Here is a 13,013-nt window from a genome sequence, read left to right as displayed (position 1 = left end):
GGTTTACTTCAACAACACCGGTCTTCATTCACCTCGGGAGTCATCCTGCTGATGGTGGGAACGTCATAACCAGCATTGATGAAATTCCCAATATACTGCTCCAGCTGGAACTCACTGAGCCACTGGTAGATGGCCTCGACATCCTGCAACACAAAGTACAGTCTTGAAGCCTCTACTTTCTTTTTTAAGTGACCATATCTGGACTGAGGAGGAGTGACGTAGAGACGCCGTATACGTCTCTGGTAGAGACCTGTCAATCACTGTGTAGCCCCGCCCCTAAAGCATCCCCTGCTTTATGGTCTGTGTGACTCTAAATGGACCATCATGTACTAAATGAACATCATGCTGTATTGAAGAAGACTTGAAACTAGAGATTGAGACCATAAACTCATGTTTACAATGTTTACTGAGGTAATAAATCAAGAGAGAAGTAGAGTCATTTTCTCATAGACTTCTATACAACCAGAGGAGTCGCCCCCTGGTGGACACTAGAGAGAATGCAGCTTTAACTAGGCCCAACAAGCCCAGTGCATTCTGGTTATTGTAGGTTTTCTACCTACCGCAGCACTTGTTTTCTGTTTTATCTGGTCATGTAGCACCAATTTCAATATATCAATAAAACAAAAGACAGTTTCTTTACCTTCCCCTCCAGCAGCTGATGAGGACGAACAAACTGCTGAGAGAAGCTCTGCTCTGCAGGTCGCTGCACCGTCACCGTGTGCCTCCGAGGAGTCCCACCTGTAGAGCATCACACCACACCTCAGGTGGGCTTCAGAGGAACGAGATCTTACAAATATTTGGTTCTAGATGTTCCCCCCAAGAAGGAATAGTTCCTATTTCACTTAAACCCTCCAGGAAAATGAGTTTAAGACGTGATGCCTGATATGACAAGGAAAGTTCAAACAGCTTCATATCTGGGTTATTAATCTGGTGCATTGTGTTTCACCATAATCACTAAAGAAGTGAGTCACAGTTAAATAAGAATGAAGTGGTAAACCCTGGAAGAGCGACTTGAGATAAGGTGAAGTGTAATTATATAAAATGATTCTCCAAAGAAAAAAGAAATAATGTCCATAGTAGCAGCAGCAATATATCAATAAAATGACACATATTATCCTCCACACTGGAGTAAACACAGGACCGTATCTTGGAGTACTTAAAGATAAAAGTACCAGCAGGATGTTCAGGCTGTTTGCTGCAGTCTGAGTTTCCAGAATCACCAGCAGAGGGCGCCGGCTGCACACAAACACAAACATTCAAAGAAAACTACAAAAGAAACATAATAATGATGTTATTCTAAATTCAAGCTGCTAAAAGCTCATTTTTGTTCATACCAAGACATCTAGAAGATTCATTCTGTGCAGGAAAACAATATTTTACCCTTTAAAACTACAGATGTAGTATTATTATGTTTTATGAATCAACGAGTCACATGTCTGAATAAGAGTGACATCAGCCTGCAGCTGGCGGGGACGAACTAAACCAACGACTCCGCGGGTGAATCGGTGTTGTGACGTCGCTTGTGTACCTTGGTGCCGGCGTTGTCGTTGTGGCCGGCGTTGTGTTGGACTCCGTTGGGGGTGCTGTTGCTCTCGGTGCTCTGACCGCTGCCGGCGCTCCGGGTGCTGCCGACGCTGCCGACGCTGCCGACGCTGTTCCTGTCTCCAGCTGCAAAAAAAACACAAAAAACAACAACAAGTAAAGTCCTGATGTCCAGAGGGGGGAGGGGAGGGGAGGGGTGGGGGAGGGGCGGGAGGTAGGAAGCAGCAGATGCTCTTCAAAGATGGCCGACGTGCCGACGGGCAGGATGCAGGTTTGTGGTCTAGAAAGCTGAGCTGCAGGCCGGAGTCACAGGAGGAGATCACAGAATCATCTCTTTTACATCACTTCTTAAAACACATCCTTTTATGTGATGTCGTCACTTTTCTGTTTTATTTGTATTTGTTGGTTTTAAAGGGACGACATTCTATCACGTCCTGAATTAAAAACAAGAATCCAAAAACTCCCTTTTTAAAATATAAAAAATAAGAAGGTTGAAACCCTTTTAGTCTGTTTATGGGAAACGGTTCAAACGAATAAACGAGATGAAGTGAACATCATCAGAGGATCCTCAGTGAAACTCTCTTTACGTTGTTTAAATGATGAGGTGAACCAGTGGCGCCCCCTGTGGCAGCAGTGAGGACAACATCAGAGATCAGAGCCGGACGTTCCGCCCGAAGCAGAGAAACAGTGTTTGGACCCTACACACCGGGGGCGCATCTCAAGTCTCTAAATTGTCATTTCCTTGCTCCTCTCTCCTCTCTCCTCTCTCCTCAGAGCTAAATAAGAGCTTTTGGACGGCCGTCAATATGGCGGCGCAGAACAACTTCCGGTTCAAGCGAGGAGCGAGGAAACGACAATTAAGAGACTTGAGAATCACCCGTAAACACCGGTCCTGACTTCAGACGCTTCAGCAGGTTTGTGTTTCCCACTTTGAGACACGAGGCGGAGTGATATAATGTGAAGCGGCAGAGACAAAGTGAAGGAACATGAAGCAGCATAATGTGAAGCGTGTTGAGGCGTCATAAGACAGCACATGTTGTGGACAGTCGTCCGGTCTCGGGGTCTCGGGGGTCGGGGTCTCGGGGTCTCGGGGGTCGGGGTCTCGGGGTCTCGGGTCCGGATGCAGAGCGCTGAGCGATGCAGCTTCAGAGCAGCCGGAGGAGGAGAAGCTGACTTCTTACCATGACACGAGTCCCTGAGGACCCAGACGTCCTGGAAGGGACACCCGGACTGAGACAGGCGGCTCGGAGACAAACCTATCGGACACAAAGACTCTGAGGGACAGCGTTCGGTCAGGGGGGGCTGACTGAGGGGGGGGGACAAAGATTAGATAGAAAGGCTTCTGTCGGGTCTTTGATTTAGGACGAGAAAACAAAGATCTTCATGAGGATCGGTGACGATGCTTCCTGCTGAGATCAGGTTAGAAACACACCGGACGGAAGTTTGGTCGTAATTCAACATGAAGTAAAACATTGATGCACGGGTTCCACCGGATCACCTGAGAGAGGGCGCGTACCTGCGGCGTTGAGGCCGTTGGCTAGCGGCAGCACCACGTGGGTGGGGGGGGCGTACAAGGTGTAGGAGTCGTCGGTCTGAGGGGCGGAGCTTAGGCTGCAGGCGAGGGGGGCTCTGGACGGCTGCTGCTGGCGCTGGGTGGGCAGGGAGGCGTGCCGGGAGAGGGTGCCCCCTACAGGGGAGACAGGGAGGGGAAGGAAGGAAGGAAGGAAGGAAGGAAGGAAGGAAGGGGGGGAGGTTATCAAGCTGGTGGTTAGAGGTGGAGGTCAGTCATTATGTGGATGGAGGGAAGCAGGAGGCGTGGGATGGTCTGAAGCAGGAGGATTAGTTTTGAATCTCGTCTCATACGAAGAGATGAAGATGTGATTCATCTATAAATAGACTCTTCCTCTGTTACAAAGAGATACAATGTTGTCAATGTTTCAGTTTTTTGCTACAGTTTTCAAATATTTTCAGACAGCTTTCTGGTATTCTTTACACATTTCTTGAACATTTTTCACATTTTCTTTTTCATGTTGGAATTATATTTTTCACAAGTAAAATATGTGATAAAAATATGTAAAAATGTCCGAAAATATGTGAGAATTTTGTGTGAAACTCCTAAAATAATCATAATATGAAGAATAAATATCTGAAAACTATTTATTTAAATATGTAAAACCAAATCAATAAGCCTCGCTGTTTCATCACCATCATTTTACTTTAATTTATTCTGACATAAGATTCATCCGCCGCTGAAAATAGTCCCAAACAAAGTCCCTATTTCCTCCTGTTTGCGTGATAGAAACCAGAGTGCATCGCTGATGAAACTACAGATCTGTGTGTTTTAAAGCGGGACGTCTTCAGGAAGAACCAGAGCTGATGTGTTCTTTATTCTAACAGACGTCCTCTGTGACCGACTGACCGTTCCGTCGGCTGATCACCTCCACGATGGACGGAGGGAAGAAGCCGACCCGGTCCGTCCCTCTCTGGGTGTCGTGGATGTGTCCCTTCCAGCGTCCGTCCACGTGCTGCTCCAACACCTGCAGAGGAGGAGACGGGTCACTAGGGGGCGCTGCAGCCTGCTGTGACCACAAGCAAACATCAGCTTCTTCTTCTGCTGCTTTTACATCATTCAAAGAGAGGAACACTGAATCTGACCTCAAACCACATGAAACAGAAAACATTAAGTCAAGATAAATAATGAAATATAAAGATAAATGATGTGTAGAAAGTCGATGTATATACATTAGCATAATAAAGTAATTTAAAAGCTTTATTTTATTGTGGTGTATGTTACCTCTCGTACTAAACTAAAGGTGTGTTCATTGTGTCTCTCCGGGGACTATTTGTGTTCATCGCGTGCATCGCGCTGGACGCGCCGGAGAGGGGGCGTGGCTTATCGGCCTGAAAGCCGTTCAACTGTCCGCCATCAACCGTAGAAAAATCACCTCTATTTCTGCTCAGTACGTGTTGTGGAAGTCCAGATATCACGGGGAACTAAACGCCGTCATGTCTGGTTCATAACATAGTCCGGAGGAGCTCCGTGGATTTCATCGAGCTCACTGTGTCTAGCGAGCCACACGTCGGCTGTTTACTACAGCTGTATGAACACACAATACACTGACTTGGCTGTGATTTAACGGCAATAAACCGACAAAAAGGGACTCAAATAACTACGTAATGATGCCGATTTGTACTTGTTTTCTCAATGGAGCTCGGATCGATCGGTGCTAGGCTATGCTAACATTGTAGCAGCTCCACCAACACTCACAATAACGTCATCTAGACGTAAATACGGCAGCGTCTATTCATTGTTTGCACCATATGGTTTACACACACACACACACACACACACACACACAGTCTGGTCTCTACTGATATGAGGGGTCGTAGAGCTCTGGGTGAACATGGCGGCTACAGCATTTATGTCCTGATTCAACCACAGCAGGACTTCACTGATGACATGGGGAGCAACTCAACGCTGATTGGCTATCGCGCTGGAGCGTCACGCCATTTTTTTGCAGAAGTTCAAATATTTCAACTTCTGCGTTTGGGGCGATTCGGCGTTTCACGCCAAACGCGCCGCAACGTCGCAAATTTGCGTTCATCGCGTCTGTACATAGACTTTGTATGTAATCTCGCCGCGTTCATCGCGTTTGGTGTGAACACACCTTAATTCATCTTGATTTGAATGATGTTTAATGTATTTTATTCTTTAATGACATCTGAATGTCCGATGAAGTGGTGAGTCATTGAACGTCTCACCGTGATGATGTCACCAGCCCGGATGTTCAGGGCCGTCGGGTCGTGAAGGTTCCAGAAGTCCTTCAGAGCTCGGACCTGCAGAACCCCCGTCGCATCTGTGCAGGAAACAACCAGTCAGACCAGAACCAGACCAGACCAGAACCAGAACCAGAACCAGAACCAGACCAGAACCAGACCGGACCGGGACCAGGACCAGGACCAGGACCAGGACCAGGACTTTGAAAATGCATTAGTCCAAACCTTCTAGTTGTTACTAATACTAAACGTTTTTTCTTTACATAACTTCCTGTTATTGAAATGATTTGAAGACGTTTTAAGACGTTACTGTCGCTTCAGAATGTTTTATCGAGATTAAATAAAAAAACAAAACAAATGAAATAAATAATAAAAAAACAGATTAATCAAAAGTAAAAACAATCTGAAATGCGTAATATGATAAAAGGGGACAAACTAAAAATACAGGAAGGCAGAGCTGGTTTTCAAAATAAGATGCAAATTGTTTTGAGAATAGAAACTCATTAACTCGAGAAGAAGAAGAAGAATCAACACCAACGGCTCATTATTCCCTCAGTGTTTCCCACAGGAACTTCAAAAGACTGAAGGATTCACGCGCACGCACACACACACACACACACACACACACACACACACACACACACACGTAAAGCAGTCTGTCTTTGAAGCTGTGAGAGTCGACTGATAAGAGTTGAACGTTGTGTAACTCAAAGTTTAAAAACAGCTTTTAGAATGAAGTCTGGTGAAGCTGCTGAACAGAGACAGACAGACAGACAGACAGACAGAGAGAGAGACAGAGAGAGAGACAGACAGACAGACAGAGAGAGAGACAGAGAGAGAGAGAGAAAGGAGAAGAAGCAGAAGAAGAAGAAGAAGAAGTTGTTGTGGACCTCTGAGCAGCTGCTTGATGTCCCTGCTGGCGTGTGACGTGGTGAACTGGTTGACGATGTCCAGAGCCGTCTGGTTGTAGGTGTTCCTGATGTTCACGTCTACTCCGGCCTTCAGAGACAACATGGAGGACAAAGACTCTTTATTTAGAACCAACAAATCACACCTTCAATCTGAGGTTTCAGCTGAATCTAAACACCGGATCTCATAAAACCAGGATCTCATAAAACCAGGATCCGATGCGTAGACGGCGTCCTGTCCGACAGGAGACCGGTGACATCATCAGAACGCTCTCAGGTGAACTCACGTCCAGCAGCAGGCGGACCACCTCCGTCTTCCCGTACAGAGACGCCTCATGGAGGGCCGTCCCAGACTTGGTGGTCTTGTTGATGTCGATGCCGGCAGCCAGAAGCAGACTGGAACAGAACAGAGACACAGCTGAGTCCTGAACCTGAGTCCTGAACCTGAGTCCTGAACATGGATCCTGAACCTGGATCCTGAACCTGAGTCCTGAACCTGAGTCCTGAACCTGAGTCCTGAACCTGGATCCTGAACCTGAGTCCTGAACCTGAGTCCTGAACCTGAGTCCTGAACCTGGATCCTGAACCTGAGTCCTGAACCTGAGTCCTGAACCTGAGTCCTGAACCTGAGTCCTGAACCTGAGTCCTGAACCTGAGACCTGAACATGAATCCTGAATCTAGATCCTAAAACTGAGTCCTGAAGTCGTCTTTGAAATAAATGAAACTCAATGTTCTGCCTCTGACGTGCTCATTTATTATATTATTATATATCATATATTATTTTTATTGCTGAGCAACTTAACGCGTTATTATCTCGTTAACGCGTTCATTAATTTCCTGCTGTTAACAACAACCGGATGAGTTTAACGTGTTCACACCACATGTTGTTGACCTTTAGTTCATAGAGCAGCACTTTAACACACTACTTTAGATTCATTATGAACTTTAACACAATGAGATTAATCGTTGCCGAGCACTAATCATTTTATATTATTACATATTATTATGTAATATCATATTAAATATATATATTTATTTAATATCTGCTAATACAATCTTGAGATGTGATTCAGTGAAGCAGTTTAAATCATTGTACAGCAGTACACACACACACACACACACACACACACACACACACACACACACACACAGTGTATAAACTGGGTCACAGAGATGCTGTTGTGTATTTCAGAGAATGAAGAAGAGGAGACAGCTCACTGGTGAACAAACACAAACCCCTCCTCCTCCTCTTCCTCCTCTTCTTCCTCTTCCTCCTCATTGAACCTAAAGGGGACTGTTGTCCGTCCCTGTTGTTAACTGGTTTTGTATAAATAAAGTTTTATTACCGTATGATGTCTTTGTGTCCGTTGCGGGCGGCGAGGTGCAGCGGCGTGGTGAAGGCCGAGTCCGTCTGCTCCTTCCTCTCTCCCTCCAGCAACGCCACCACCATGTTGCTGCTGAGCAACAGCTGGGCCACCTGGGGGGGGGGGGGGGGGGGGGGCATGATGAAGACACTAAAGTCAATACAAAGTCAATGCACAGACGCGATGACACGCGTATTTGCCTCAATGGTGTGACGCTGTGTCTCTATAGCCTATCAGCGTTGAGATGCTCCTCCGTCATCACTGACGGTATTCAGAGCTCTACGACGCCTCAGACTGTGTACACGTGTGTATGAACGGTTCAAACAACAACACGCTGCTGTATTCACGCCTAGACGACGTCATGTTGAGTGATGATGGAGCTGCTGCAGTGTTAGCTTAGCATAGCACTGATAGAACTTTATTCTATTATAATTTTAAAAGTTGTTTACTTGTCGTCTTTTGAAGAGAACTAACAAAACATGAATTTAGACTTTTTACAGATCGTCATCATTGTGTAGATATTTCTGCATCATGTTTATGTTTATTGTGATGAAATCACAGTAAAATAGTGTATTTGTTGTTCATAGCGTGGATCATGTGATGAACTGGTGTCTGGACTGTAACGTGTACGAAGCAGGATTAGAGGTTTCTGCTTCTGTTGGTTGATGGACATAAATGGCTTAGTTGATAATGGTTTCCATGGCAGTAAAGCGAATATAACCACAAAGCCCCCCCCCCCCCCCGTGAGTAAACTGCCAAAAAACAACTAATCGACTAAATAAATTCCACTAAAACCAAAATAACTTATTTTGTTTCTGGGTGAAATATTCTTTTAAGATTTTGACAAACTAATAAAGTTTGAGTAAAGTTGTGAGTTCTACTGACTGAAATGTTTGAGTGATTATTAACTTGTTATAACATGAACATACTGTTGAGTCCTTTATCATCACTTGGTGAAGTATGAAGCTCAAACAGGAAGTAGAAACACGGCCTTAGTATCTACTAAAGGCTCTGATCCGACCAATCAACAGCTTTCAACTATGTAAACACATGTGTGTAATTGTTGATATGAAATGTAGAATAAAGTTTTGTGTGTTTGAATCAAGAGTTAAAGAGAGAAGAGCTGAATGGAAACACAACAGCTGAGGCCTGAACACACACGCACACCTACACACACAGACACACACACAGACATACACACACACACACACACAGACACACACAGACACACACACAGACACACACACACACAGACACACACACACACAGACACACACACAGACACACACACACACACAGACACACACACACACACACACACACACACAGACACACACACACACACACAGACACACACACACACACAGACACACACACACACACACAGACACACACACACACACACACACACACACACACAGACACACACACACACACACACACACACACAGACACACACACAGACACACACACACACACAGACACACACACACACACACACACAGACACACACACACACACACACACACACACTAAAGATATCTGGGTGGAGTTTGAATCAGCTGTTTGAGGATCAAACTTCTCTTCCATGTCTCATTTAACAAGCGAGTCAAAACATTTACATCAAGTACTGCACAAGTTCAGGTATTTGTACTTTACTTGAGTATTTCCAATTCTGTTACTTTATACCTTTACTCATCACGTTTCAGAGAGAAATATTCCACTTTTATTCCACTTCACTTATCTTATAACTTTAGTGACTAAGAGGTCTTTTAAACGACATCAACATGTTGTAATGTGTGTATCTCTATTTTAATTTAGTCGATTAAATAAAAACTAATTGATCTGGAAATATCACAGTAAACTGAATATCTTCATGTTTTAAACAGAAAAAGACATCACCTCTGACATTTTTCACTATTTTATAGACCAAACGAATATTTAAATCCATCAGGAAAATTATAATTATGTCTATTTTATATCTTTCCATCCATCAATTTATATGCACACTTTGATTTGTAGATTTAAAAAAGTTTGAAGAAAGTAAAACAGAAACATTTGTATTAATTTAATGAGACAGAAAGTAAAGGATAATAATCTGCTTTAAGGTTAAATTTAACGTGATTAAACTAAATAATTCCTCTCTACTTTGCACTTTCCAACAAGAAATAAAAACACGTATGTGGATTGTTGTAGAGTATGTTAATAATTCTTCTGTGTGTGTGTGTTTGTGTCTGTGTGTGTAAGAAAGATGTGTTTGTGTAGCTGCTGCTACAGAATCCAGAGTTTAGATTTAGATCAACATGGAGACAGAAAAGGACAAAGAGACAAAGACAACACAAAGATAACAGCGATGTTTACTGACGGGGAAAGAAAAGTAACTGTGGCAACGTAATCAAACCTGTGTGTGTGTGTGTGTGTGTGTGTGTGTGTGTTTGTCCAGCTGTGACTTGTTTCACTTAGCAGGACTTTGTTTTGATTTCCACTCATTCCCTGAAGACTTACCCTCAACACCAACCCTGATTTAAACCACCTCTGAATACCAAGACTTCATGATTTACTATGTGGGGGCCTGGTGAGTCCACACAAAGCAGGTGAGTCCCCACTAAGCAGGTGAGTCCCCACTAAGCAGGTGAGTCCCCACTAAGCAGGTGAGTCCACACAAAGCAGGTGAGTCCCCACTAAGCAGGTGAGTCCCCACTAAGCAGGTGAGTCCCCACTAAGCAGGTGAGTCCACACAAAGCAGGTGAGTCCCCACTAAGCAGGTGAGTCCCCACTAAGCAGGTGAGTCCCCACTAAGCAGGTGAGTTCCCACTAAGCAGGTGAGTCCCCACAAGGTAGGTGAGTCCCCACAAAGTAGGTGAGTCCCCACTAAGCTGGTGAGTACCCACAAAGTAGGTGAGTCCCCACTAAGCAGGTGAGTCCCTACTAAGCTGGTGAGTCCCCACAAAGCGGGTGAGTCCCCACAAGGTAGGTGAGTCCCCACAAGGTAGGTGAGTCCCCACAAAGTAGGTGAGTCCACACAAAGCAGGTGAGTCCCCACAAAGCAGGTGAGTCCCCACAAGGTAGGTGAGTCCCCACAAAGTAGGTGAGTCCACACAAAGCAGGTGAGTCCCCACAAAGTAGGTGAGTCCCCACAAGGTAGGTGAGTCCCCACAAAGTAGGTGAGTCCACACAAAGCAGGTGAGTCCCCACAAAGCAGGTGAGTCCCCACAAGGTAGGTGAGTCCCCACAAAGTAGGTGAGTCCACACAAAGCAGGTGAGTCCCCACAAAGCAGGTGAGTCCCCACAAGGTAGGTGAGTCCCCACAAAGTAGGTGAGTCCACACAAAGCAGGTGAGTCCCCACAAGGTAGGTGAGTCCCCACAAGGTAGGTGAGTCCCCACAAAGTAGGTGAGTCCACACAAAGCAGGTGAGTCCCCACTAAGCTGGTGAGTCCCCACTAAGTAGGTGAGTTCTCACTAAGCAGGTGAGTCCCCACTAAGCAGGTGAGTCCCCACTAAGCAGGTGAGTCCCCACTAAGCAGGTGAGTCCACACAAAGCAGGTGAGTCCCCACTAAGCAGGTGAGTCCCCACTAAGTAGGTGAGTTCTCACTAAGCAGGTGAGTCCCCACTAAGCAGGTGAGTCCCCACTAAGCAGGTGAGTTCCCACTAAGCAGGTGAGTCCCCACAAGGTAGGTGAGTCCCCACAAAGTAGGTGAGTCCCCACTAAGCTGGTGAGTACCCACAAAGTAGGTGAGTCCCCACTAAGCAGGTGAGTCCCTACTAAGCTGGTGAGTCCCCACAAAGCGGGTGAGTCCCCACAAGGTAGGTGAGTCCCCACAAGGTAGGTGAGTCCCCACAAAGTAGGTGAGTCCACACAAAGCAGGTGAGTCCCCACAAAGCAGGTGAGTCCCCACAAGGTAGGTGAGTCCCCACAAAGTAGGTGAGTCCACACAAAGCAGGTGAGTCCCCACAAAGCAGGTGAGTCCCCACAAAGTAGGTGAGTCCACACAAAGCAGGTGAGTCCCCACAAAGCAGGTGAGTCCCCACAAGGTAGGTGAGTCCCCACAAAGTAGGTGAGTCCCCACAAAGTAGGTGAGTCCCCACTAAGCTGGTGAGTACCCACAAAGTAGGTGAGTCCCCACTAAGCAGGTGAGTCCCTACTAAGCTGGTGAGTCCCCACAAAGCGGGTGAGTCCCCACAAGGTAGGTGAGTCCCCACAAAGTAGGTGAGTCCACACAAAGCAGGTGAGTCCCCACAAAGCAGGTGAGTCCCCACAAGGTAGGTGAGTCCCCACAAAGTAGGTGAGTCCACACAAAGCAGGTGAGTCCCCACAAGGTAGGTGAGTCCCCACAAGGTAGGTGAGTCCCCACAAAGTAGGTGAGTCCACACAAAGCAGGTGAGTCCCCACAAAGCAGGTGAGTCCCCACAAGGTAGGTGAGTCCCCACAAAGTAGGTGAGTCCACACAAAGCAGGTGAGTCCCCACAAGGTAGGTGAGTCCCCACAAGGTAGGTGAGTCCCCACAAAGTAGGTGAGTCCACACAAAGCAGGTGAGTCCCCACAAAGCAGGTGAGTCCCCACAAGGTAGGTGAGTCCCCACAAAGTAGGTGAGTCCCCACTAAGCAGGTGAGTCCCCACTAAGCAAAGTAGGTGAGTCCCCACTAAGCAGGTGAGTCCACACAAAGCAGGTGAGTCCCCACAAAGTAGGTGAGTCCCCACTAAGCTGGTGAGTCCCCACTAAGCAAAGTAGGTGAGTCCCCACTAAGCAGGTGAGTCCACACAAAGCAGGTGAGTCCCCACAAAGTAGGTGAGTCCCCACTAAGCAGGTGAGTCCCCACAAAGTAGGTGAGTCCACACAAAGCAGGTGAGTCCCCACAAAGTAGGTGAGTCCCCACTAAGCAGGTGAGTCCCCACTAAGTAGGTGAGTTCCTATAATGAAACCACAACATAAAGACCTGCTTACCTGGTCTCTCCCGAACTCACAGGCCAGGTCCAGAGGAGTCTTCTTGGCCTTGTTGACCAGACAGGGGTTGGACTGATGCTGCAGCAACATCTCAGACTGACAACAAACAAACAAACAGTCATATTTAATGAATGAAAAGCAACATAAAACATCTAAAAAGAGAAAAATGACATCTGTTTCTGTAGATGATACATGTGCGTTCAGTACAGAGCTGGAGTCAGGGTGTGGTTAGCTTAGCTTAGCATAAAGACTGGAGGCGGGGGGGGGGGGGGGAGGAAACACCTGCAGATGTTGGCGGCGTATCGACCCTCTGAGGGTTTTGTGTTCTGTCGATGATGTAACGTGATATAAAGTTTCACCGGCTCTCGGCCAATCAGACGACGTGTTATCGTGTTGTTGTCACAGCTCTGCAGGATTACGAGGACAACAGGAATCCAGAGACTCTCATAGGACGGACTTAAGGCGGACTACTGCTT

The 13,013-nt window shown here is 46.3% G+C and overlaps 1 protein-coding gene across 9 annotated transcripts in view; it reads right to left on the bottom strand.

Moving 5' to 3' along the window:
- LOC306709585 (CASK interacting protein 2) overlaps positions 1–13,013 on the bottom strand; it is a 44,262-nt gene that overhangs the window by 5,845 nt on the left and 25,404 nt on the right. For 4 of the 9 annotated variants that reach the window (XM_079177781.1, XM_079177783.1, XM_079177782.1 and 1 more), the window contains 12 exons: positions 12,538–12,633; positions 7,575–7,705; positions 6,515–6,623; positions 6,210–6,318; positions 5,305–5,399; positions 3,962–4,121; positions 3,059–3,229; positions 2,724–2,798; positions 1,529–1,668; positions 1,173–1,236; positions 641–738; positions 33–143 (listed from right to left, as the gene is read on the bottom strand). In XM_079177781.1, coding sequence (XP_079033907.1) covers positions 33–143; positions 641–738; positions 1,173–1,236; positions 1,529–1,668; positions 2,724–2,798; positions 3,059–3,229; positions 3,962–4,121; positions 5,305–5,399; positions 6,210–6,318; positions 6,515–6,623; positions 7,575–7,705; positions 12,538–12,633 — 1,359 coding nt within the window. The remainder of the gene's footprint in view (positions 1–32; positions 144–640; positions 739–1,172; positions 1,237–1,528; positions 1,669–2,723; positions 2,799–3,058; positions 3,230–3,961; positions 4,122–5,304; positions 5,400–6,209; positions 6,319–6,514; positions 6,624–7,574; positions 7,706–12,537; positions 12,634–13,013) is intronic. The other 5 variants (XM_079177784.1, XM_079177785.1, XM_079177786.1 and 2 more) reach the window with 4 other exon arrangements.

This window comes from Pholis gunnellus, assembly GCF_910591455.1.
Source record: "Pholis gunnellus genome assembly, chromosome: 17".
In the NCBI taxonomy this organism is placed as follows: Eukaryota; Metazoa; Chordata; class Actinopteri; order Perciformes; family Pholidae; genus Pholis; species Pholis gunnellus.
The sequence above is the reverse complement of the archived record's forward strand: the minus strand, read 5'-3'. Positions and strand labels throughout refer to the sequence as shown.